At 39.2% G+C, this 22,403-nt stretch overlaps 2 protein-coding genes across 2 annotated transcripts; both read right to left on the bottom strand.

Annotated features, from left to right (window-relative positions):
* Positions 1-373: 373 nt before the first annotated feature.
* Positions 374-4,432, bottom strand: LOC109202761 (uncharacterized). The gene is made up of 5 exons (XM_019360790.1): positions 4,079-4,432; positions 3,740-3,842; positions 3,436-3,575; positions 1,662-1,741; positions 374-1,047 (listed from the first exon to the last, which is right to left on the bottom strand). The coding sequence occupies exons 1-5, from the start codon at positions 4,373-4,375 to the stop codon at positions 864-866; spliced, it is 804 nt and encodes a 267-aa protein (XP_019216335.1). The 5' UTR covers positions 4,376-4,432; the 3' UTR covers positions 374-863.
* On the bottom strand, positions 4,399-22,401 carry ccdc73 (coiled-coil domain containing 73). Its single transcript, XM_019361981.2, has 18 exons — positions 22,169-22,401; positions 21,903-21,998; positions 18,838-18,927; positions 18,546-18,686; positions 16,348-16,419; positions 16,192-16,263; positions 16,065-16,094; positions 15,806-15,880; positions 14,243-14,281; positions 12,757-12,892; positions 11,681-11,760; positions 11,334-11,456; positions 11,016-11,075; positions 10,712-10,816; positions 7,802-7,912; positions 7,486-7,626; positions 5,785-5,998; positions 4,399-5,681 (listed from the first exon to the last, which is right to left on the bottom strand). Exons 3-18 carry the CDS (start codon positions 18,880-18,882, stop codon positions 4,399-4,401), a joined length of 2,727 nt encoding a protein of 908 aa, XP_019217526.1. The 5' UTR covers positions 18,883-18,927; positions 21,903-21,998; positions 22,169-22,401.
* Between the last annotated feature and the right edge of the window lie 2 nt (positions 22,402-22,403).

The raw sequence follows: 22,403 nt of genomic DNA, 5'->3' as shown, positions 1-22,403 counted from the left end.
TCGAACCAGAGTGTCCCGAGTTGTAATTGCCTCCAACAACAGCAGCAGCAGAAACAACATGGTGTAGACCAAAGGTGCCTCCACAATTAGAGCTCCTCTGAGACATGCCACACTGATTGGCTATGATGTTAATTAATGTTAATTAGCATGTTCCCAGCCTTTTTAATGGGCAACAGCGCTCTTGGTCCTTACTTATCCAGCTGTTTGCTATGAAATGCATGATTTACTGTGAATAATGTTTCCAGTAAAAGAAATGCAACACATACTGATGTCCTGTTTGTGTGGTTTGATGAGTCAGTGTTGTGTCAGTGAGGCTGCAGAAGCTTGTAGTGCATCCTATCTAAGTCTTTACATACAATATTTTGAAAACAACTCATAACCCTGTAATTTAATTAAATGACAAGAGAATGGAAATGTTGGATTTTTACATTGGTGATATTGGAGCCTTTATAAAATTACTTTAATCACATGCAACTGTGTGATAAAATAAAATCCTTCCAACATAGCAGTAGTAGTATTGTATATTTATCACTTAGAAAGGCTATCTTATCTTATTTTCATCTCTTCACTTAAAAACATACAAATACGCACGTGTGAAACAAACACACAAACTCTGCCGTTTTCCATTTAAAGCACAGAAATGTTAAAATAATAAAGTGAAGAGTTAATGATTTAACCCAAAAACTTTAAACTTCAAACAGCAATGTTAGAAGAAACTATACAGTTCAAAGGAATCAGTAACACATGTATATATTAAAAAGCAATCGTGTTTCAGAACATTTAAACCTGCGCTAACAATAACTGTCAAACGTGTGCCACACAATGTCTCACCTAGGACAGCAAATAAAGACGACCAGCAGTTTCTACAGATTTGGTTCAGTTCGTCGTCTTTTGGGCAGACGGAGCCTCTCTGTCTCGAGGAACTGTTCGATTTTGGAGATCTGCGCCCTGAATGATTCCTGTTGGTCGTCCCTCTCCTGGGAGCAGGAGAGTTCCCAGTCGGACTCTGAACTAGGACCTGCAGCTAAGGTAGGAGCTCTGCTACACCTGATTCAAGGAAAACACTAGCATGAACTTGTTTGTAGTCAGTAATCATATTATTACTCATGTAATAATACACATTTCAAATGAAGCTATACAAATTCTCCTTAACATTAGACTGAAGTAATGCACTTAAATGAAAATGTTTAAGATAAGATAATAAGATAACCTTTATTGGGAAATTTGTTTTGTTACAGCAGAAGGTGGACAGTGCAAAGTTACATAGCAAAAATTAGAAAAACACTGGAATAGGATAAGATGATAAGAAAACTTCTAAAACTTCTAAAATAACTTCTAAAATATAATTTTTAACCAAGAAAAACAAAAAACAACTCTTGTTTTTTGTCAATACTTTTAACTACTGAATGGGCCAAAATGTTAGTAAAGATCATTTTCATTCCGGTGTGTAGATACAAAGATATGAGCTATGAAATTTGCTGATTATTTTTTATTTACTTTGACTAAGTTTCCATAAAGTGCCTGAAGTTATGGGTTTGACCTTTAGGGCAGGCTTCTACTCAAATATGACAATAGGAAACAAATAAACAATTTCTATTGAGTGGACCATTTATTCTGGTTCAAATGATGGTGTCTTCTTTCTAAAGAACAAGCATACTTACTCTGCAGTGGTTTGCCATGACAGTTTGCTGCCTGTGCTGGAGGCTGGAAAAGAACAGCTTGGCGGAGGAGCTCTGCCATCCTGCATAAAAATGACAACAAACAGTAGCTATCATCAAATATCCACTGTGAGAAAGCTGTGATTGTGGTCACACAAAGTTTGTGTTTCATATTTATTATTCTATAATATAATAGTTTGAGATAATACAGTAAATAAGAAACACAAACATTCTTCTATAGGATTTGGATTATTACTAGCAAACAAATCAAATTTATGAAAAGAGTGAGTATTCATAGTGTTCAACCTTCTCCTTCAGTTCTCTGTGGCATGCTTCTAGGCCAAATCCTGAGTGATCGCAATCTAGTCCTGATAAAGTGGCTCAGAGAATATAAAATTAACAATCTGGATTCACAACCCAGTAACTCCCCAGATCTTAATCTGATCTGCAATCTATGGTCAATTCTAAAAATCAAGCGGACAAGCAGAAGCCCACAGACTGTGATCAACCTGGAGCACCTATAAGGCAGGAATCTATCACCATCAATCAGGATTTGGTCTTTTTTTGGTACAAAAATGTCAGTTCAATGCTTAATTCCTTCATAAGAAAAGAAAAGACAGATAAACAAATTCAGGGCAGACAATAAGCAGCAACAACTGATATTTGTATCTGTATCCAGCCCAGAGAGAGTAGCCAGAACTCTTCGCTTTGGTCTTCTTTACAATTTGATCAACTATCAGATGAGTTTGTTTTTTCCCCTCATACTCGAGACATGCTGCAGCCCATCTCCCTCAACTGCGAGCACCTGGATTGTATAAAACACAGAGTGACAGTGCGGTGATGGTGACAAAAGAGATTTTGGGAGTGTGTGAGAGAGAAAAAGTGAAAGAGAATAAAAAAAGAGAAACAGCAAGAGGGTGGAGAAGGGAGGGACAAATGATGAAGTGAGAGAGGAAGACAGAGCAAGAGTGGAGACCAGAGACTGAGTGAGTGAGAGAGGCGAGGTACCCAGGCATCATTAGGTACTTTTTCTTCCACAGGTCATTTGTTCTCTGTCTGTCTATGAGCTCAACATACATCAAGCCACATCCATTCGGTCAACACCTGACCGAACATTAATCAAAGAGCAGGAAACCTTTGTCTGAAATCTTTGTCAGATATTCTGCGTACTCTTTTAAACAAGTTCTCCTACATTCTAAAAGTCTAGGACCACAAAAATGTTGAAAGAGCATTTTAATATCTAGTTCCTCTGAGGACATGTCAGGCTGTTGTAACGGGCATATTCATTCAAGCTCCAGCTCAAATTTCCCGTGGGCTCCACTCAGACACATTCTATAAAATGATGAAGCTCTGAATCTGTGGAACAGCAATGACCTCGACAGAGAAAACCCTTTTATAACGGTCATTCTAATGTCCTCTGAGGGGGGGCATGCATTTCTATGTGAACACGACACTGTGGCCATTTCCTGCTGCTCAACATCAACTTGTACTAGAGAACACGATTAAAGCTTCCCTGTGATGAAATGTACTTGGACACAGGCTTCAGCAGTTGAAATTAAATTTTCCAAAGTGCAGCTCGCACAGTGAGGACTCATCAATAAAGCTCTCAAATGTAAAGTTATGTAAATCATGAGCTGTGCTTTATCACCTGACTAGTGTTTTACAAGCTATTTTAAAATAACTTCTGTGACATACATATATGATTAACTCTCACAGTTATAAATGAACCACCTTCTAAAGTGTTGTAACAGCAATTCCCTGCTTCTTAACAACTGACCATATCTGCTGCTCTTCTCTCTCTGCAGGTCTCCTGCATTGCTTCCCAGAGTCCCTGCTGCTTTCTCCTCAGGGAAGGTGCGGTCCCACAGACACTGGAGGCATTCAACAGGTCTGACGCCCTCATAATCACCAAGGGGACTAAGAGGAATGAGGTGAGATGGCAAGAACAGCAAGAAAGCAAGAATGAATGATGATTAGTAATGGTAAGAAACGCAGACGGACAATGAATTCACTGTGTAAGATGTTCCTAGTCATGCATCAGAGCAGTTTCTGTGCTCCTTAGTGAAATGATAAACCATCACCATTGTCGTGTTTGCTTTTGAGGGGCTTGGGTATTATTGTGCTGGCAGGATGTCCTGGGAATCCAGCAGTTGCAGTTGTATTCTGCTCAGACAGAGACGATCCCTGGAAAAAAACACCAAGAGTTTAACTGATATAAAATTAACCACAGCTTTAAAGCATTGCTACATCTGAATGTCAAAAAATTGTTACGATTACAAAGTAAAATTAACTGCACTTCTTTAGGTTAGTGTAGCTAGTTAGTCCTGTATGAGCAATCAGATGACTTAAAGGGTTTTGAAATTGTTGTTAATATTTTCATCACACAGCTTGAAAACGCTACAACCTTTTGATTCTAATACCTGGATTGGCTGGTGCGCTATGGTGACATCTGACTTTGTTCTGGAGCTTGACATTCTTCTCTCTGCACCGGCCCATTCAAATAATGGCCTGTAAGTCTTTTTGCTGGGCAGAGACGACTCGCCAGAATCACCCAGCAGCTTCTCTCCTAACTCAGGCTGCTTGGGACCCTGACTTGTAACGAGTGGCAGCTTCGGATCTGTTTCACTTTTCGTCTTCTTCGTATCTTCTGTATCCTTTATATTGTTACTTTTCATGTGTTTGTTTTCTACCTCAGACTCAAGGGTTATGGCAACCATCGTAATATTAACATTGCCATCTTTTAAGTGGGATTCTTCCAAAGGTGTTTCATAGACATTCGTCCTTTCTTTCTTCCTTTCTTTACACTTGGATCACCCTTTCCTTCAACAGCTACCACAGACTCCAGCAGCTGCTCAGGTTCTGCCAGTTTTTCACTCACAGGTACATCAAAGCTTTCATCTGTTTGCTTCATACCTGAAATAACATCAGAAGGAGTACATGTTTCTGTATGTGTCTGACATGATCCCAAGTTTTCAGCGATGAGAAAACCATTTGAGTGACTAGCTGATGGGGCATCGTCTATCTGTGAGGTACTCGAGTGTTCAGACAGTCCAGCAGAAAGCTCCCCTGCTTTTTTGGTGGGACACTGATTTAGTGATTCTGTGTCTCCGTCTGAGCTTTGGACCTCGTTTTGACACAAATTTGAAACTTCCTGTTGTTCAGAGCGAACACTTTGATGTTCTCCATCTCTTCCAGTCTGACCATGGATCTCCAAATGTTTGCATTCAGCATCCTTTTCACTGACTTTCTGACAGAGACTTTGTGTGAAGTCTGAGGGTTTACAGACATCCACAGGCGGCTCAGCGCCCATGAAGTCAATGACCTGCAGTGTGTGGCTCTTTTCAGCAGTCATATCAGTAATCGTCTGGGCTCGTATCTGTGTTTGTGGTGTGTGCACTGCTGTCTTTTCTCTCTCCTTCACTCCATCCGCTCTATCTTTTGTTTCTGTTTCAGCATCCTTTGCTGACCCCTCACTATCCTCTTGCCTGTTTCTTCTATCTGTTGTTGGTGCCATGGCTGTTCCTCTCTTTTCTCCAGCACGTCCTCCCTCCTTCACATCTTCTCCTTGATCGTTTTCCCTATTCCTCAGCTGCCCTATATTTTTCTCCTCTTCTTCTCTGTGGCTATTTCCTTGTTTCCCGTTGTCCTTCTCCTCGTGTTCTTTCTCATTCATTCCTGTGTTGTCTCCTTTATTTTTCATGTTTGTTGGTAAATCTGCAGATTCACATAGAGAGCTGTACTCGGAGTTTGATGCAGTTATACCACTCGCACAGCAACCTCTGATAAAGTGGGTATCATCATCAGACACAGAGAGAGCCGTATTAGTTAGATCTGAACGCACATCAGGGTTGTGTTCACTTTTCGAGTTGTTAGCCCCTTTGTTCAATGTTACGGCATCTGTGGCTCCTGTTCCAGAAAAAGTACACAAGCTGAAAGAATTCAAGGTAAGTGGACAACTGGGCATTTTTAGGTGGCTTAAAGGCTCTTTTACGGTTTGTGACTGTTGTTTTGAGACTTTTTGACCTGAAAGAGAATAAAACGCACATGAGAAAAAATAAGAAAATGACTGTCTCATAGTGTGTCAGAACATATTTATTTTCTGTATGTTTATGTTTAGTGTGCTGACCTTCAGTTTCTGCAGTGGCAAGTATCTTAGTCCCAGTTGCTGTGTCCTCCAGACAATCTGGAATTTTGGCCTGAGAGGAGACTGAGTGCTGCAGACTGCCAAAGCTGGGAAGCTTAGATCTTGAGATGGGTTCACTCACAGATTCCTCGCCTCTAACTTCCTCCACAGAGGTGGGATGGGTAGAAACACTGAGTGTCTGGCTGCTGTCTCTTACCTGTGCAGAGAAAAATAAACATGCATGCATTCACATGTTTTTACTGTGGATGACAGTTTCTCTTATAAACTCCCATTCACTATACATCAGCTACACCTGCTATTATTAACATTATTCCCATAGCTGTAAATCAGAATATTATGAAAAATATTATAGTGAGCTCTGTTCCTGGTTTCTTTATCCCTGAATGTTCAAGTGGTGACTCTGGTCTGTTTTGAAATGTTTGTCTAATAAATGAGAGGACACTTTGCACTATTTAATGTTCTGCTATCCAGCACATGTATTTCACTTTCTGTCAAAACTGCTGAAAACACAACCTGTTAATTTTTCATTTTAGTTATTTTTCAATTTTAATATGATCATCCAACACGGCAAAAGTACAGATTTGGTAGAAAAAAGTGAAGGTCCTCTGTAAATACTTTAAACTTATCAGCTGAGTAGTACAAAGTCTGTGTGATGAGTTTTTCATGTAAAAATAGAGTTGTAGAAAAGTGTTTATTGTGTTCTGTTAAGAGAATCTCTCTTCTTCTTCATCTCATCCTATCCCTAGCATCCTCTACTGTCACACCAACATCCATGAATCTTCTTTTCCTCTTTTCCTCCTGCCTGGCAGCCCCATATTTAGCATCCTTTGCCCAGTGTATCCACTATCTCTCCCCTGTACGTGTCCAACCGTCAGCCTTGCCGCTGTAACTCTGTCTCCGAAACACTGAACCCGAGCTGTCTCTCTGATGTACTCAAGTCAAGTAAAGTTCATCTCTACAGGACATTTAAAAACAACAGCTGTTGAACAAAGTGCTATATATCTAAAATGATCAAATCAAATAAAACACAGGAGAAAAATGACAGAGTTAAATGAAATATAAAGCTATGTAAAAACAGCACAAATGAAAGTACTTGAAACTCATTCTGATTTAAAAGCCAAAAACTACATACGGGGTTTGAAAGCATCTAATACTGGAGATGTCCTGATGTTAGGGGCACTTTGCTCCACAGGCCTGATCCCCTTTGTGCTTTAATCTGGAGCTCAGCCTCTTGTCCTTTTTAAGCACCACTGTCTCTATAGCAGCAGGTCTCGCCGCCATCTTGCAAACCTTCCCTTTCACTCTTTCTTTCACAAATCACCCAAGACACTCATCTCCGACCACTGTACCCTGCCTACACGCTCTACTTCACCTTACTTGTGCACTGTCCATTGCTTGAATGGTTAACCCCAGGTATTTAAATTCATCCACCATCACTGCTTCCTCTCCTTGGAGCATCCCTGTTACATCTGCTTGCTTTTACTAAGCTCTACTTCTCTTCTCTCCAGAGCATACCTCCACCTCTCCAGGCTCTCTTTCACCTGTTCACTACTCCCGCTACAAATCACAGTGTCATTTGTAGACATCACAGTCCAGAACCCCCCCCCACCCCCTGTACCCATCTGTCACTCCTGCCTCACACGACACCTGTAATCCCCCTACATGTGTTTTTGGAATACATACCTCCATTTCATGTATGTGCTGTTCGTGTGATTTGGCCTGTAAGGACAGCTCAGCGTGTTTCTGATGAAGATCATCAAAAGCCTCTTTCAGTGCTTGAAGGTCTTCTTGCTGTGTCTTGATGCGATCCAGAAACTTCGTCTTCTGTTTACCCACACAGACAAATGAAAGACGTGATTTTAAATGAGCTTGTATGATTTTTTGTCATTTTCCCATTTACACATTAAGTCTGCTATAGAAGAGTTCAGCCTGACGGACACTGTAAATATGTGCTACTATCATCACACTGCCTTCTCTCACAGCACAGTTTTTCTTCTACCTCTTTGTCCCAGCTGGTCTTGGAAGCAGCATAGCTCTCCATCAGTTGGGCCACCTTGTCTTCCACTGCCTTGCTTTGCTCTCCCATCACCTCATGTTCCTGTTTAAGGGCCTGCAGTAAAATTAATCGCCCATGGGGTTTTAGTGCAATATTAAATTTTTATGTGTTTATTTAATGTGAACAGAGGGTTCTAAACAGGGCAGGCAGAGAGAGGACTTCTTGCTAATACAAATCAGTTGGCTTGTGTCATTTTGATAATGATTTTAATAAATTAATGAATAGGTGAATTAAAATGAGAGGGGGTGGTATAGAGAGAAGAAAAGAGAACAATAAACTTTAAAGCTATAAATGCAGAATAAACACACTATCATTCAGTTGTGGAGCCGACTATATTCACATATGTACATGCTGTGATATACAACATCCCATTCGTCAAATTTATGGGAAGGAACAATGGTTGTCATTCATTTTGGTCTTTGCATAAATTTACTCTATAATCATTTAAATAGACCCTGAAAAATTTCTGATCTGTGTGGGGCCAATGGGTGGTGCAGGGTTTTATCTGGAGACATAAATCACATTTTCTATCAGCCAAAACTCCAACGTGCATGAAAAGAAAGTTTCTACAAAGGTGAAGTGGGATAACAGACGTGGCATTACTATAAGTTTGGCACTTATTTTTGTTTTTGCGCACAAAAACCAATTAAAGTATTCTAACATAAAAGGACTGAAATCACACTAACTTTGAAGTCCAGAGTCTGTAAGGGTAAATTTCATTCACCCCAAATTTTTTGTTAAATGTGGCTTAAATGTATGACTGTAATTTTAAAGAATCAACAAGATAAATTCTTCTATTTCTTCCTTATTATTGACAAACAAAGACACACCTGGAGCTAATTTTTTCTCCCTGTAGGCAAAAAAAGCTTTGTTATTATTAAATCAATTTTGCTTACCAGTGATGCTTACCAGTATTTGTACTACATACAGTTAATAAACTCAAGTTATTCATGTCCATTTAAAAATCAGTACATATTAGTATTTACCTTATTTGTGTAATCAAAGTAAACATCTGTCATGCTAAGTAAATAGTGCCCAGAGAGAGAGGGAGCTATATTTTGGAGTGCTTCTTGTTTATTAATGTGTTAGACTGGATATTTATGTCCAAATACACATTTCAACCTTGATCACACATTTATTCAGTTACATTTATATTACTAGAAAAGTGTTGCAAAGAAGAAAAGAATAGAAATGTAAAGTGTAAATCAGAAAAAATAGCACATCTTAATCTCCTGATTTATTTTTAACTGGTGTATTCATGTCAACTAACTAACTATTTCCCTGCAGTATATTTATAACTAACTGGACAGCTCGTTCTCATTCTTTTGTCAATATTTTGCTTAACTCAAACAGATGATATCTGACGACCTCCCCTGTACCACTGATGATTTCTGACACCTCAGTATAATTAATAAAGTGATCTGGTTGTGGTTTGACGACTATCAGAATAGTTTCTGGGTTTTTCCAAGTGGAGTTGCATAGGCAGAGATCACCCTCCCTAACTTCTGTGGCAAAGCCCGGTCATTTTGTTCTATAAGCAGGCCGAAATACAACAGGAAACAGCTTCAAGGATTGCTCCCAGACAGCTTTCAGGGGGCAAAGAGTTAAAGATAAACAAATTTTGGGGTCACCTTGAAAAAAATATAAAAGATCAGAGGTCAAATGTGACATGATATTTGGATCCAAACTACAATGTAAAATTTATAATCCCCACAATCCAGGATGACTTTGTAAATGTTGCAAAAAACAAAGAAAGGCAATGGAATTTTAATTAGTTCTAAATACAAAAGACAATTTATGAAAGTTTAGAATCCCGATATATCAATATATATCACACATCATTACCTATATGCCTATATGTTGTCAAAACAAACAATGGCAGTAATAATAAACATAGTTTTAAGTAGCTTTATGTATCACTATTATCTCTCTGATCTTCAGATCAGTCTATTGACCTTAAAGGAGAGGTGAGAGGTCAAATGTGACATATTTTAAATCTTTATACAGTACTTTGTATATGTTGACAATACACACCACATTTGTGAGAAGCATAGTTTCTAGGTTATAAGGTTCATCATCAACTTTTGACCAATAGTTCATTGACTTTGAAGATCTCGATGGATGTCAGCCAAATTTTAATGGGGTGTAGACCCCACTCTACACCCCTACAGAGTGTCACCAGAATTCATTCTAAAGTTTTCAAGCTATTGTATTTACAGACAGAGTGACACACAAATGCCTGCGAACCAGAAACTACTTGGTGGAGGTAATTTCAAGACGGGCACACAGATACGCATAGTAGCTATTTGCTCTCTTTTGATCTGTTAAAGCAAACTTCACATGTGTTTCATCATCAGAGATTGTAATTTAGGTCTGCAGAGACACTACATACAGATCACATGCAACTGCAATAAGATGCTCAAAGCAAACAGACAAAAAACAGTTGCCCTTGAAAATAATAATAAAGCTGAATGAGAGTTAGTTTGGTGTGCAGGAGGAACTGAAGAACACGTCAAACAGGAACTGTCCAGAACACCTAGAAACTTTTTCTCCATCTTACCATTACATGAAGATAAGGAACTTTGGTAGGAATGTAGTGCAGAATACAGGTAAGTGAAAAGTACTTTTCAAATGAGCTCAAAGTTTTTTAGGCTGATCCACTTTTTGAATGACAGCAATTGTAAGGGGACTGAATTATTTTTAAAAAGTACTACATGTGAACCCATAATAGACAGATGTAACCTCCTTGTTCAGAAAAAGGCTACCAAGGCATGGCGAGAGGGAAGTCTTGGCTAACATGTATACATGTGAAGAGTTACATCCACAAAATAGCACAGGATGAAATACTCTGACCTCGTAGGTCTGTCTTTGTGTCTGTAGCTCCAACTCTACTCTCCTCACTGTCTGCGTCTGACTCAGCAACAGCTGCTGGGTGTGCTGCAGGGACCGTATCACCTCCTAAACCACACACAGACACAAACACAATAATGGCGCACAAACCGACCGGGCTTGATTTTGGTTTATTTGAACCTCGACATCATAAAAAGTGGAAATACTTCAAAGGAGTTTCCAAAACAATCACGTTCATAAAATTTCACTGAAGGAAGAGACTCAACATTAAAAGCTGTCTAGGTTTGGTCATGTTCCAGGTCCTTACCTGCTTTTCTGCTTGGTTAGTTGCATTTTCCTCCCTTAGCTTCTTGTTCATTTCAGTTTCCTAACCATACAAAAAAATAAATATTATCTTTGTCAGAACTGGATTAGATTTTTCAGCATGAATCAATCGATCCATCCTCTTCTGCTTATTTAAATAAGGGTTGCAGTGGGGCTGGAGCTTATCCCATGTACTATGCAGTGGCAAACAGTTTTGCGGGGCTAACATGCAAACTTCACACAGAATTGGATTTGAACCTGGGATCTTTTTGCTGTGAATTGCTAGAATAAAACACAATTTCTGTTAATGACCATCATTTACCAGCTTTAGCTTCTGGTGCAGCTGCTGTATATGCTGCTCTCTGCCTGTAGGACTGTAGGGTTTGACCGGTCTAACTGAAGTCATCTTGGCCTTGCTGAGCTCATTACTGACTTCATCCAACTCCTGACAGGACACCATAAGAATCACAGGATTAGTCAAGTTGATTCCTCACAAACTACTCAGACCACTGGACAATTCAAATAATACCCTCAATATATTCTAGTTTGAAACAACAATATATTTTAGTGGCTGATATTTAACTGAAAACGCCAAATGGTACAAAGTTTAGAAGGAAAATCACAAAAATGCCTCAAACAATCTAAATGCTAGACCACTTGGCCCCATACCTTCTTTAGTGACACAATGGATGCTGCTTGTTTTTCATTAGCAGAAGTCAGTTTCTTGTTTATTCTCATGGCTTCATCAACTGGAAAATTGACACATAGCACAGCATGAAGCATACACAGCTTATACATGAAGGCAAACAGGAAGGGATCCCATCTAAATCACAAATTATATGAAAAAACTAAACAATGAACCACAGGACACGAGATGAAATGGATTTCCCGTTGCAGTTGGTTTACCACTAATTGTTACAGACACTAAAATAATTCCAATCTTTTCCAAAAAAAGCCTCTTGGGTTTAAAAATTGAGGCTGGTGTTGTGCAAAAGGTCAGTTTAAGAACACACGTCTCACTAAACAGGACTACATCTGGGCTTCATTGACAAAAACTCTACCTTTAGCTGACAGCAAAAAGAGGAAAGTATGTTAGATAAGTAGACAGCAAGGTTAAAAAGTTAAAGAGCAGGAAAATAATGTGATGGATCAATCCTGCCTGGTGTCAGCAGGACAGGCTGCCTGGTGTCGGTGGTGTGGGAATATTTTCTTGGCTCACATAAAGCCTCTAGATAGCAACCCAGCGCTAAACTAAACCTCACTGCTGACCTGGGAGATGTCTTCATAGTTTACTCTTATCAAAGTGTTCCTAGAGGAGCATTTAAAGAAACATGACAGTGACCTTTGAGCATTACCCAGATCTTGACCCCAAAACAAAGACGAGGATAAAGTGAAATGAATGATGTGAAGGAAGATTTTCTCAGGAATTAATGTGCTGTTGAAAATTCTGCATGAGCAGAGACATACTACTGTATCAAGTCACGATGTACCAGGATTCCTGTGAACTGTTTCCAGCACCTTATTATATTTATGACTGAGAGAATTCAGGCTGTACTGGGAGCAAACCAGAATCTCTTCTGCTGAAAACAACCTAATAACACTCAGTAATGACACACTGAAGTGGCACATATGTGAAATGTGTGATCTGATTTTTGAAGATTGTTTGCATGGGATCATTAGTAAGCCTAGAGTGATCAACATACAAAGAACATGTATTTATATTTCTGTCTTTCTGTATCTATTACCATTCTGCTCCAGGTTGTCATGGGCCTGCTTGACCATGGCACACTGCCTGGACAAGGCACTGAATCTTTTCTCCACCTCTCCCAGTTGGCTCAGGTGGCCGTCCTTTGTCCGGCTCTGTAAGGCCAGTTTCTGTTCCTGTGGAAGGCCAAAGTTAAAACAGACAAGAAGAAATGTGTCGAGGAGGACCCGCCCCGTTGATGGATACAGATCCTAGGACTGTTTGTATATCACTGAGGATGGTTCTATATGTGACTGACGTGTCTCTAACCTATGAGGGCCCTCGGTTTCTCAGTTTGATCCGCCCCTCACTTGTTATATCTGGTTTCAAATGATAGATGGTGACAGCAAAGCTCCTTAGACTGAGGCTTTAAAGCCACCACCACCTGCCCATCCCCAGCCTCTCTCCCCTCCCCCGTAAAAAGTAAATTGGTCAATCAGATATGCCCATATGCAGATCTGTTTTACTTTTGTAGGGGGTCAGACTAGCTATTTCACCCTGACTCCAGTTCTTCCTTTGCCCATTTTTTAACCACTTATCCACCTTGGGGGCTTAAGAGAAAGACTTATCAAGTTGCCAGTTCATCACAGGGCAATACAGAGACAGGTGACACACTTTCACATCCTACAGAGGAGCACAAGCCAAAGAATTTCATTACGGGTAAATGTGGCTACACTGTTTATCTGTACATGACAATAAAACTTGAAACTACAGCCAAATTAGAAACACCAATTACTCTATCATGCAGATCTTTGGACTGTGAGAGGAAACTGGAGCTTCTGGATGAAACAGGGAGAACAAACAAACTCATCACAGAACGGCTACAGGCCATCAGAAGGTTCGAATCCAGAACTGACCCTCTATTCACCACCATGCTGCCCCTTTATTACCAGCTTGTAGCAGACTGATGGCTGTGGCTCAGCAAAAGAAGCTAGCTTATTTTGCAAACTAAAGACATACGGCAGTGGAAACAGCTGTCAAGTAAAGTGAGGATCACGCTCTGACAGAGTTAGTGCCTGCCTCTTTCAGTGGGATGTAAGAATCAAGTGGGCTCATGCCTCAGAGCGCTTTATCGCTCTTCAAACTGCCATTACAGTTTGATTGTGTGTATCAAGCTGAGCAGATTCTTTCCTTCTCCCGTTTTCTCACTCACTCCCTTCTCTTTCATTCTCACTCCCTTCAGTCAATCTGTCCGACTCTCCTTTTCGCCAGATCTCTACAACTCCCTCTCACTCTGCTGAGCCACCGTCATGCGAAGAAGGTTAAACTGAGCGAGGCCCAGTTATAAAATATTTTAATAGAGATATTTTCTCTGCTGTGCTGGCAGTTCAAAGTGTCACACACTCCCTATCCGTTACTCCTGATGAGCTCTCCCCTCTAAACCCATCCCTCCTTAGCACCATTCCCTTATCCTCCTCTTTTAATTTTACTCCCCTCCCACCAACCTTCTGTCAACAGTTTGTATAAATGGAAAAATCCTTCCTTACCAGCTCACTTGATTTCTTCTCCAAGTTGTACTTCAGCAACTGTGTGACAGAAGTAAAAGAAAACCAGCGAGCCGAAGATTTGAAAGCGGCTTCCAGAAAATAGAAATAAGTGATGTTGCAGTCGTACATGACAGTTTTTAACACCTCTGGAATCAAGATGCCACATTTTTAATAACAGCAGCAACTGAGTGAATTTTAAAACAAGGCTGCTTTGTGGGCTTCTTATTCCAAAGTTAAAAGAAAAAAACCCTTCACATTTCAGCTTTGAAGCCTGTGCTGCAAAGACGTCCTTAACATGTATAGGTAAAAAAAAAAAGCAACATAAAACATATTTAAAGAGAAATAATTTGAATCTACAGTCCTTTAAAAATGCAAACATTCTACCAAATAAAGATCATGTAATGTGACAGAAAGCCCCATCTCAACACACACTTTTGTTTCAGTACTGTAACTCTCTTTATATAACTTGATCAGAGATTACAGATTAATTCAAAAATTAAAATGGAATTACATCTGTATGTCCAAACATTTTGTTTTGCCACCATGTCATGCAGACATTTTACATTCAAATGCACTTTCTTTAAGGGCTCTGTGATTAAGTCCCTCCACGTTTATAGATTTTTGGCATAGATTATAACACAATGAACGCCTCACTGACGGGAATCACAGAGGCTGTCACACCCTGGACAGGGCCACCAGATGTCTTCTCATTTTGCCAAATTGGTTTTTTTTGTTTCTTTAAACTATATACTTACTTCCCGCTACAAACAATGAATCAAACAAAACAACTCTGACTTTGTCCAAATTACATCTTAGGCCAGGAGAAAATACAGCGTCTTTTTCATTTTTAACACATAAAATGTAAACAACAACAACATTTTTTGCCCCTAAGGACAGAAAAAAATAGTCCAAAAGGTAAAGTTTTGGGGGCAATAATACCCCATTCATCATTTGCATGAATTTAAACATTACTATGAATATAATTTTTTTTTTCTACTGGAATTAAAATAACTGGTGTATGAATCTTTTTATATTTCACATTAATTGAACTATACAACACCAGTGGTGTGCAGATAAGTCAAGGTACACGGCAATTAAATCACTTCAGTGCCACCTGTCACTTGTGTGATAATGTGTTAAATTAAAGAATCCACCAGACCGTGTCACAAGATTGAACACAAACAGGCTTCATTTTATCCAAACACAGCAGTCAGAGTCTCCCAGATAGAATATCAAAAACGGTCTCTATTGTCTCTGTAACACGGCTGGGTTGTTAAAGTGCGTTAGACCATGAGTATGACCGTTTATCACCTCTGTGGTGTCAAGTCTGAAGACAAGCAGAGGGGAGCCAGAGCGGGCCAGGCTCATGCACCAGAACCCCGCACCCTTGACTCTGATCGAGCATGTCTTTTCTTTATTTACTTGTCTCTCTGAACAGTTTAACAATTAAACTGTGCTATCTTCCTTATTTTTAATAAAGAAGGGATAAAAGGTGCTGCTGGTGTGCATGTTACAATAAAAACAGAGATAGAGAAGAAAGAAGAATGTTGAACATCTCACTACCTGCAGTGACTTCAGCTCTTCCTTTAAGTTGTTAATCTCCTTGTCTTTTAACTCAGCAATGACCTGATATTTCCCCTGAAATGTTAAATTCATTTTGAGTGTCAAAAAAGCAATAAAAGCCCAAAGCACAGGACAAAAGAATTCACTCCGAGGGCCAAAACTGTGCAACTGAGATGAGTAAATTTACTACTCCACTAAAGACATTTATTGAATAAAATGCTCTATCGTGGGGATGTTTGGGGGAATAAGAGTTCTGTACCTTTTCCTCCTCTGTGTTTCTTAATTTGGCCTGAAACTTGAGAAAAGATCATAAATTATTTGGAAAGGTTTTAATACACTGTTAAAAGTCTTGTTTAGAAATGAAAATGGAGGAATAAAAACCACACCTGTTTCTTAAGATTTGTGAGTGACTCAGTGTGTTGGTTTGTCACCGATTCAATTCGATGCTGTAGGGATTCCTGCAAATGAAAGGGAAGACGGAAGAAGTTACTGATGATCTCATCTATTCTTTGATATTACTTGTTAAATAAAATCAGCTGTACCTTCTCCCATTCCATCTCCTGCTTCTCCAACACCAGCTTACTGATCTGATCCTCAAAGCGGGTTTCTGCATCCTAAACCAAAAAAAGTGACTCTCAGGCGACGGTAATTTCACAATCAGACAAGCAACCAGGAAACACCTGATAAGAACATTTAAATGGGACAGCTGCGGCTAAGAAGGTGGGATTCAGTCTGAATATCTTCATCTTTTTCACTCTGTGGGCCAATGGAGTTGAGCCAAAACTGCAAAGTGCTTTAAGTTTCTTTGGTTCAGTCCTGCGTATCTTTTGTGGAACCAGTCAGCAATGGGGGAACATTAGAAGGGAGGTGATATTTGTGGAAAACCATCCCTATCCTCCCTCTTCCCTTGGAGAAGGCAGGTAAAAGTCAAGTGCTCACTATATCCAGGGGACTTTTTTATGTGCACGTGGGAGCCGGTTAACTCAGCGAGCTTATTTTATAAGTTCCTATTAAAGTATGCTACCAGCGTGGCACAAAAAAAGAAAAAAGGAGTGCACAGGAGATAAAGCTGTTATTTTTCCACCAGGGAATAATTGCTGTGTGTATGTGTGAGTGCATGTGTTAAATGCACAGCAAAGCCTTTCTAAGCTCAGTAATCCATGTAAATTAAAACAGGTAACTGTGTATCAAGAGAAGCCCGAAAACCCATGTTGCACAATCTCATCTATGCAACATCTTTTTACCATTTTTACTGCTGTTCTGAATAGTCACCTTTTATTGGGCATTAAAAAACAAAAATTGGCATTTGAAAGTTTGTGGGAATAAAAATTTGAGTTGGAAAAAGTTTGACACTGTTTCCAGATCACACTAAATCTCATATCACGTGCATTTCATGTAATGTGACATTTTTTCTTACTCGCAGTTCTTTGCCATTTATGACTCATCTTCACCATCTAAAGCAGCTGGTTACACTGCTTTAAAAAAAAAAGAAAGCGCTGGAATTTGACCTGCTCAGGAATGTCCGGCTCCATCATGACATCCTCTTGCCTCTTAACCTTCCCACCCCCGTGAACGACACAACTACAAAGTGCTACTTTGATAACGGCAGTGCCTGAGGAGGAACAGACTGATATACCGTCTAATGTCTGTGTCTGAGTTAACATGACTATAACAATAAAAGCTCAATGACCAACATCCCATTTTTGCTCCTCTAACCTTTAAGCACACTCGGATTTAAAGTACTTGCTGGAGGGGAGAAAGCTTTATTCTTTTTGTTAGTTCTTTACAAACAAATTTACTTTGTGCTCATTGGTTAAGGGCTAATAGGCTTATATGACCCCCTCCCCTCTTTCTTGACATAATGTGCATCATATCCAGCAGCTTTAATCCATGTACCCAAAGGGGCACCTCACTTTCTCTATGGATGCTCTAATACCAACATAACCAATATTTTTGTGAAATTACGCCGCTCTTCAGCCAAACAGAGCCATTAGTGTCTCAGTTCTACTCAGGAAATGGTGATATAATACAGAGCAATAGAGGAAGTGAGCAATACTAGAGACAATACACATAACAAGGCACCTCAAAGTTCAAACAGCTCTCGTGTCAGCCAATTTCAAACCTAAACGAGCAAAGTGTAATTTCCAGAAAGCCGCTGCTAATAATGACCAGTGTAGTAAACTGCAGTCAGTGTTCTGCTGCTTGTGTTGACACAGAGCATGTGCTCACGCATCTGCTTATAAATCTTTGCTTTTAGTATTGTTTGAAATGATGCATAAGTCAGTATCATGTATCATTCTAGTAACAACCAGATCAGATATCATTTAAATAAAATAGCTTCACTGCACTAATCTGGTAAATTAATATGAAATTTTCTGCTAATTTATGTGATCAGTATTTAAAGTATGGATGAACCTTGCTTGGAGCTAGTAGATTTTTTAAAGTTAGGAATCAGTGAACTCTGTCACTAAGCTGCTGTTAATTACTGCTAATACTAGAAGATGGAGAAAGGGATCGAGGCATGACACTCAGTACTCAACGCAGTACTACCACTGTCTATTATACTTGTTACATTTTTTTTAAAGTACTTACGTCTTTTACCACGATGGAGAAACAGAAAAACGCCACCAGAGCCATGACACAGGATGTGATTTTGATTATGAAATTAAAATAAAGTGAACTATAAGGAGATAGTACCATAATGCCTTCACAGTGACACTGGTTACCACTTCTACTTTACCCTCCGAATGTGCAGCTCCTGTACGGCCTCGAGCAGATTGGTTTTGAATTCCAGCAGCTGTAGTAAGATGTTCCCCCCGCTCTCTGTTTGACAGTGTGAGCTGGAAGGATTCAGATCATGTTCCGACACATCTTCTCCAAACTGAAAAAGAAGATCGAAATCTGAAACAAAGCTAAGATTGAAACAACATCATTCATGTAAAATGTATTTTAATCTCATCTTTCGACAAGTAAACAAACCAGCTGATGGATGTTATTTACTTTGCCTTGCACTGTCAACATTAGTAACTTACAGTGGTGTGGGTGGGAAGTGTCTCAGACTCTGTGCTAACATCCATCGAGTCGTTTCAGGGCAGCCAAAGGTCCCACTGGGCCTCTTCTGCCTGACAATCCGGTGGGGTGGGAGTGGGGCGCATTTTGTTGGAAAGGTTAATAGAATAGACGGTTTAATAAGCAGTAACATCTCTGCCTTTCCACTTATGAGCTTATAGGCTTATAATTACTTCCTCATCTGCAATTTTTACCCCTAAATGATTTTAGTAGAAATAATAGAGAAGAACATTAAGGCCTCGTAATGCTTCTCAATCACTGCAGTCTGACCTAATGGCTTTGAAATGACTGTTAGGGCTTTTTTCTTTCTTTGTTTTACACCGCTTCCATTGCAATGAGAAGATAACACCTCGATAAGCCATCCAGGTTCAAATGAACCAGCCCATCGACACTAATAGGGGTCAGAGCAATAACACTGAATGGACAAATTGCACTGTCAATGCTTTTTAAATTACCTAGGTTATTTAATTTGACCTGTGGATAGTCCTCTGCAACTGTCCCTTCAACATAACCAAGAAACTGAGTGACACACACAGACACACACTGCAAGCACACACCTACTGAAAATATAACTATTTAAGTGGGAGGTCTCCACTAGCCAATGATCTCTTAATAGAACGGACCTTTTTTCTCCCATTTAACCTGCGCTAGTATCAATCATGTTGGAGAATTAAATGATCCCTGCTAGAATTGGCTACTATCATAAACTGACACTGTGACCCCCGGCTGAGCAGGGAGGGGATCTGTGCAAGCGTGCGTTAGTGTGTCGCTCTCCTGGCGCATTATGTGCACAGCCTGAATGTGTATGTGTGAATGTGGCAGGAGGGGAGGAAACTGCAGTGTCTTTATTTGCTTTTCCTGGGATTTAGTTGAGCAGGTATTAACTACCACCTCCAAGCCATGAAAGGACAAATTAAAAGAAGTGCCGTAGCCATTAAAATGGAACATTTCTGTCAAGTAACATGAAGTTTGTATTATCTTTGTGTGAGTTATGCTGGTAACTGTTTTGTAATACAACCATAAAAGAAAGTTAAAGAAGCCCTGAATCTGTAATACATGCAATTCAAGTGCAGATACTGCTAACTACTGCAACACAACAATTTGGCTTCTTTATTTTACCTTGTCAAGTAAAAGAAATGCACGGGTTAAACTGATAAACTCTACTTATTTTCTTTTCATGCTGGCTTACTGTCACATTGTTAATGATATGATAAAGTAAGTGACCTGTGCTTCACCTTGTGTGACCAGTAAAATGTCATGCACACTAGACTTCTGACTTTAAAAGGGATATTGTGTTTTTAAAGTCTGAAGCAGCTTGTCTGGAAAATGAATTGCAAACTGAGTCATACACACATACATATATATATATATATATATGTATATATATATATATATAAAATGTATCAATAATAATACCTGATTATTAATTCTGTAAATACAACCTCAGATGAACATCAACATATGCTGTAATATACTGTGGGCTTATTTATGTGTGTGAAAAACTAAGTACCCCCCATGATTCAAGCCCTTGTTAAACCTCCTTTAGCAGCAATGACTTAAAAGTAAAGGCCTCCTGTATGACTTTATCAGTCTCTCGCATCATTGTGGAGGAATTTTGGTGTACTTTTTCTTTGAAGTGTTAGTTAACTGGATTTTGTGGGATTCGTTTATACAGTTCTCTTAAGGTCCCAGCACAGCATTTCAATCAGACTGAGTTCTGGACTTAAACACGCGGGGTTAGTATCTTGCCCAAGGATATTTGGCATCCTTGGGCAAGAGACCACCAATCTCTCAACTTGTACATGACCGGCTCTATCTCCTGAACTACCATAATAAGGCTGTACATTATGGATAAACACCTCCACTTTGCTCTTGTTTGTCCAAAGGACAAGACAAAAGCACATCGTCCAATAGACAAAGCCATAGTTTTTCAGTCTTTTTCTAATTGCACTGTCATGAACTTTAACACGGCATGCCAAGGTCGGCCTGTAGGGTCTGATATGAAGCTCTTACGTTTTATGTAGTTTCTCTGAACATTGATCTGATCTTGGGGTGAATTTGCTAGGACATCCACTCCTGGGAAGATTTCAGCTGTCCTGAATGTTTTACACTTTATCACTGTAGAAAAAAGTACTATTAAAATATTTTAAAATGGCTTTATAACCCTTCCTACACTGGTGGGAAGATATAATTGCTTCTCTAAGATCATTGCTGATGTCTTTCTTCCTTGGGTTAACGCCTGAATACTCCAGATGGTAATTGATCATCAGTTGTTGATGATCAATTTTGTTAAATCAGTAATGGCACTCAAAAATGTGTTATTTTTCTGTAGTTCATCTGAGTTTGTATTGATCTAATTTCAAGACCTTGGCCCTGCACTACGAAACAAGGTCAGAGAGAACCCAGGATACCTTTCTGTTTTTTGGATCCAGTTACCCTAATACTGGCAATCACAATGCACAAATCTGGTTATGTGTAAGGAAAGGTACTGTATGAATGTGGTAAGCCCTTTTAGCACTTTAATCAGTAAGACTAGAAGAGAGCTACTATAATAATAAAGTTTAGTCTGTTTGAAGCCAGAGAAGAAAGCCAACAGTGTAAGACTTATCAATATAAGGTGTATCTGATGTGCCCATATTGGTGGTGTTCCTGGATTATGATAACTAATGTTGCTCCAGGTTCAACTGTACTAAAATCAGTTATCATGATTCTGATGATAACTATTAATCTGGGTCTTAGCAAAACACTAAGGCCCGTATATGTTGATAAACAACACAATAAATGCAGAGCATTTCTTTTTACTGTGACTGTACTGTTGTTCCAAAGGTATTTCCAGTGTTATCAAACTCCCATTCTAACAGAATGAGCACAAACTGTTAGCCTAGCAAAAATGGTTGCTAAAGCTAAAGCCACCTAGTTGTAGCTAACATGACTCTGTAGTTTAAACATACATTTCCATATTAATGCTGAAATACATATTTATACACTAATTTAACAGAGAAATAAAACAGGCACTGCAGTACCTTACCTTTAGTAATTAGCACAGCAAGCAAGATGGCGCATGTACAGGAAGCTCACTGGACAGATGCTGAGAAGATTCTCAAAAATGTGAAATGTTCAAAAACTTTAAAAGATAAAAATACAAATTTAAATATCCCAGTAGTTTTCTATAAAATATATAATGCACAAATAAAACGCATGCATGCATAAATTAATAGAATAGAGTTTTAACAGAGATGTCCTATTTTTGCACAATGGTAATGTGACACAGCCAGATGGTCAAGATTTACTTACACCACCTGCAGGCACTCAAACGGAGAAGAAAAATGCATAACATTTGTTTAAATATTTTAATTAATTTGATATTTAAAATAAATGATCACTCCATCATTTAGTGCTTTTATATAAATTAATTTTTTAATAGATAAAGCTATGGCGTGTTGATAAAGCTATGGCTAATGACTCCGCAGAGGATCAGAAGATCTGTTCCCATCATTCATTCGTTGAATCTATGAAAGCAGGTCAGTAA

This window comes from Oreochromis niloticus, linkage group LG7 (assembly GCF_001858045.2).
Source record: "Oreochromis niloticus isolate F11D_XX linkage group LG7, O_niloticus_UMD_NMBU, whole genome shotgun sequence".
NCBI lineage: Eukaryota > Metazoa > Chordata > Actinopteri > Cichliformes > Cichlidae > Oreochromis > Oreochromis niloticus.
The sequence above is the reverse complement of the archived record's forward strand: the minus strand, read 5'-3'. Positions and strand labels throughout refer to the sequence as shown.

Excerpts from the sequence above, each read along its gene's own strand:
- LOC109202761 (XM_019360790.1), bottom strand. The coding sequence starts at position 4,375 with ATGGTTGCCATAACCCTTGAGTCTGAGGTAGAAAACAAACACATGAAA. Across the intron at positions 3,576-3,739 it reads CAAAAGCAAACACGACAATG|TCCCCTTGGTGATTATGAGG; the intron begins GTGATGGTTTAT and ends CATTCCTCTTAG. Across the intron at positions 1,048-1,661 it reads TCATGGCAAACCACTGCAGA|GTGTAGCAGAGCTCCTACCT; the intron begins GTAAGTATGCTT and ends TCCTTGAATCAG.
- ccdc73 (XM_019361981.2), bottom strand. The coding sequence starts at position 18,882 with ATGGATGTTAGCACAGAGTCTGAGACACTTCCCACCCACACCACT. Across the intron at positions 14,282-15,805 it reads AAGAGCTGAAGTCACTGCAG|TTGCTGAAGTACAACTTGGA; the intron begins GTAGTGAGATGT and ends TCTGTCACACAG. Across the intron at positions 11,457-11,680 it reads CCATTGTGTCACTAAAGAAG|GAGTTGGATGAAGTCAGTAA; the intron begins GTATGGGGCCAA and ends GTGTCCTGTCAG.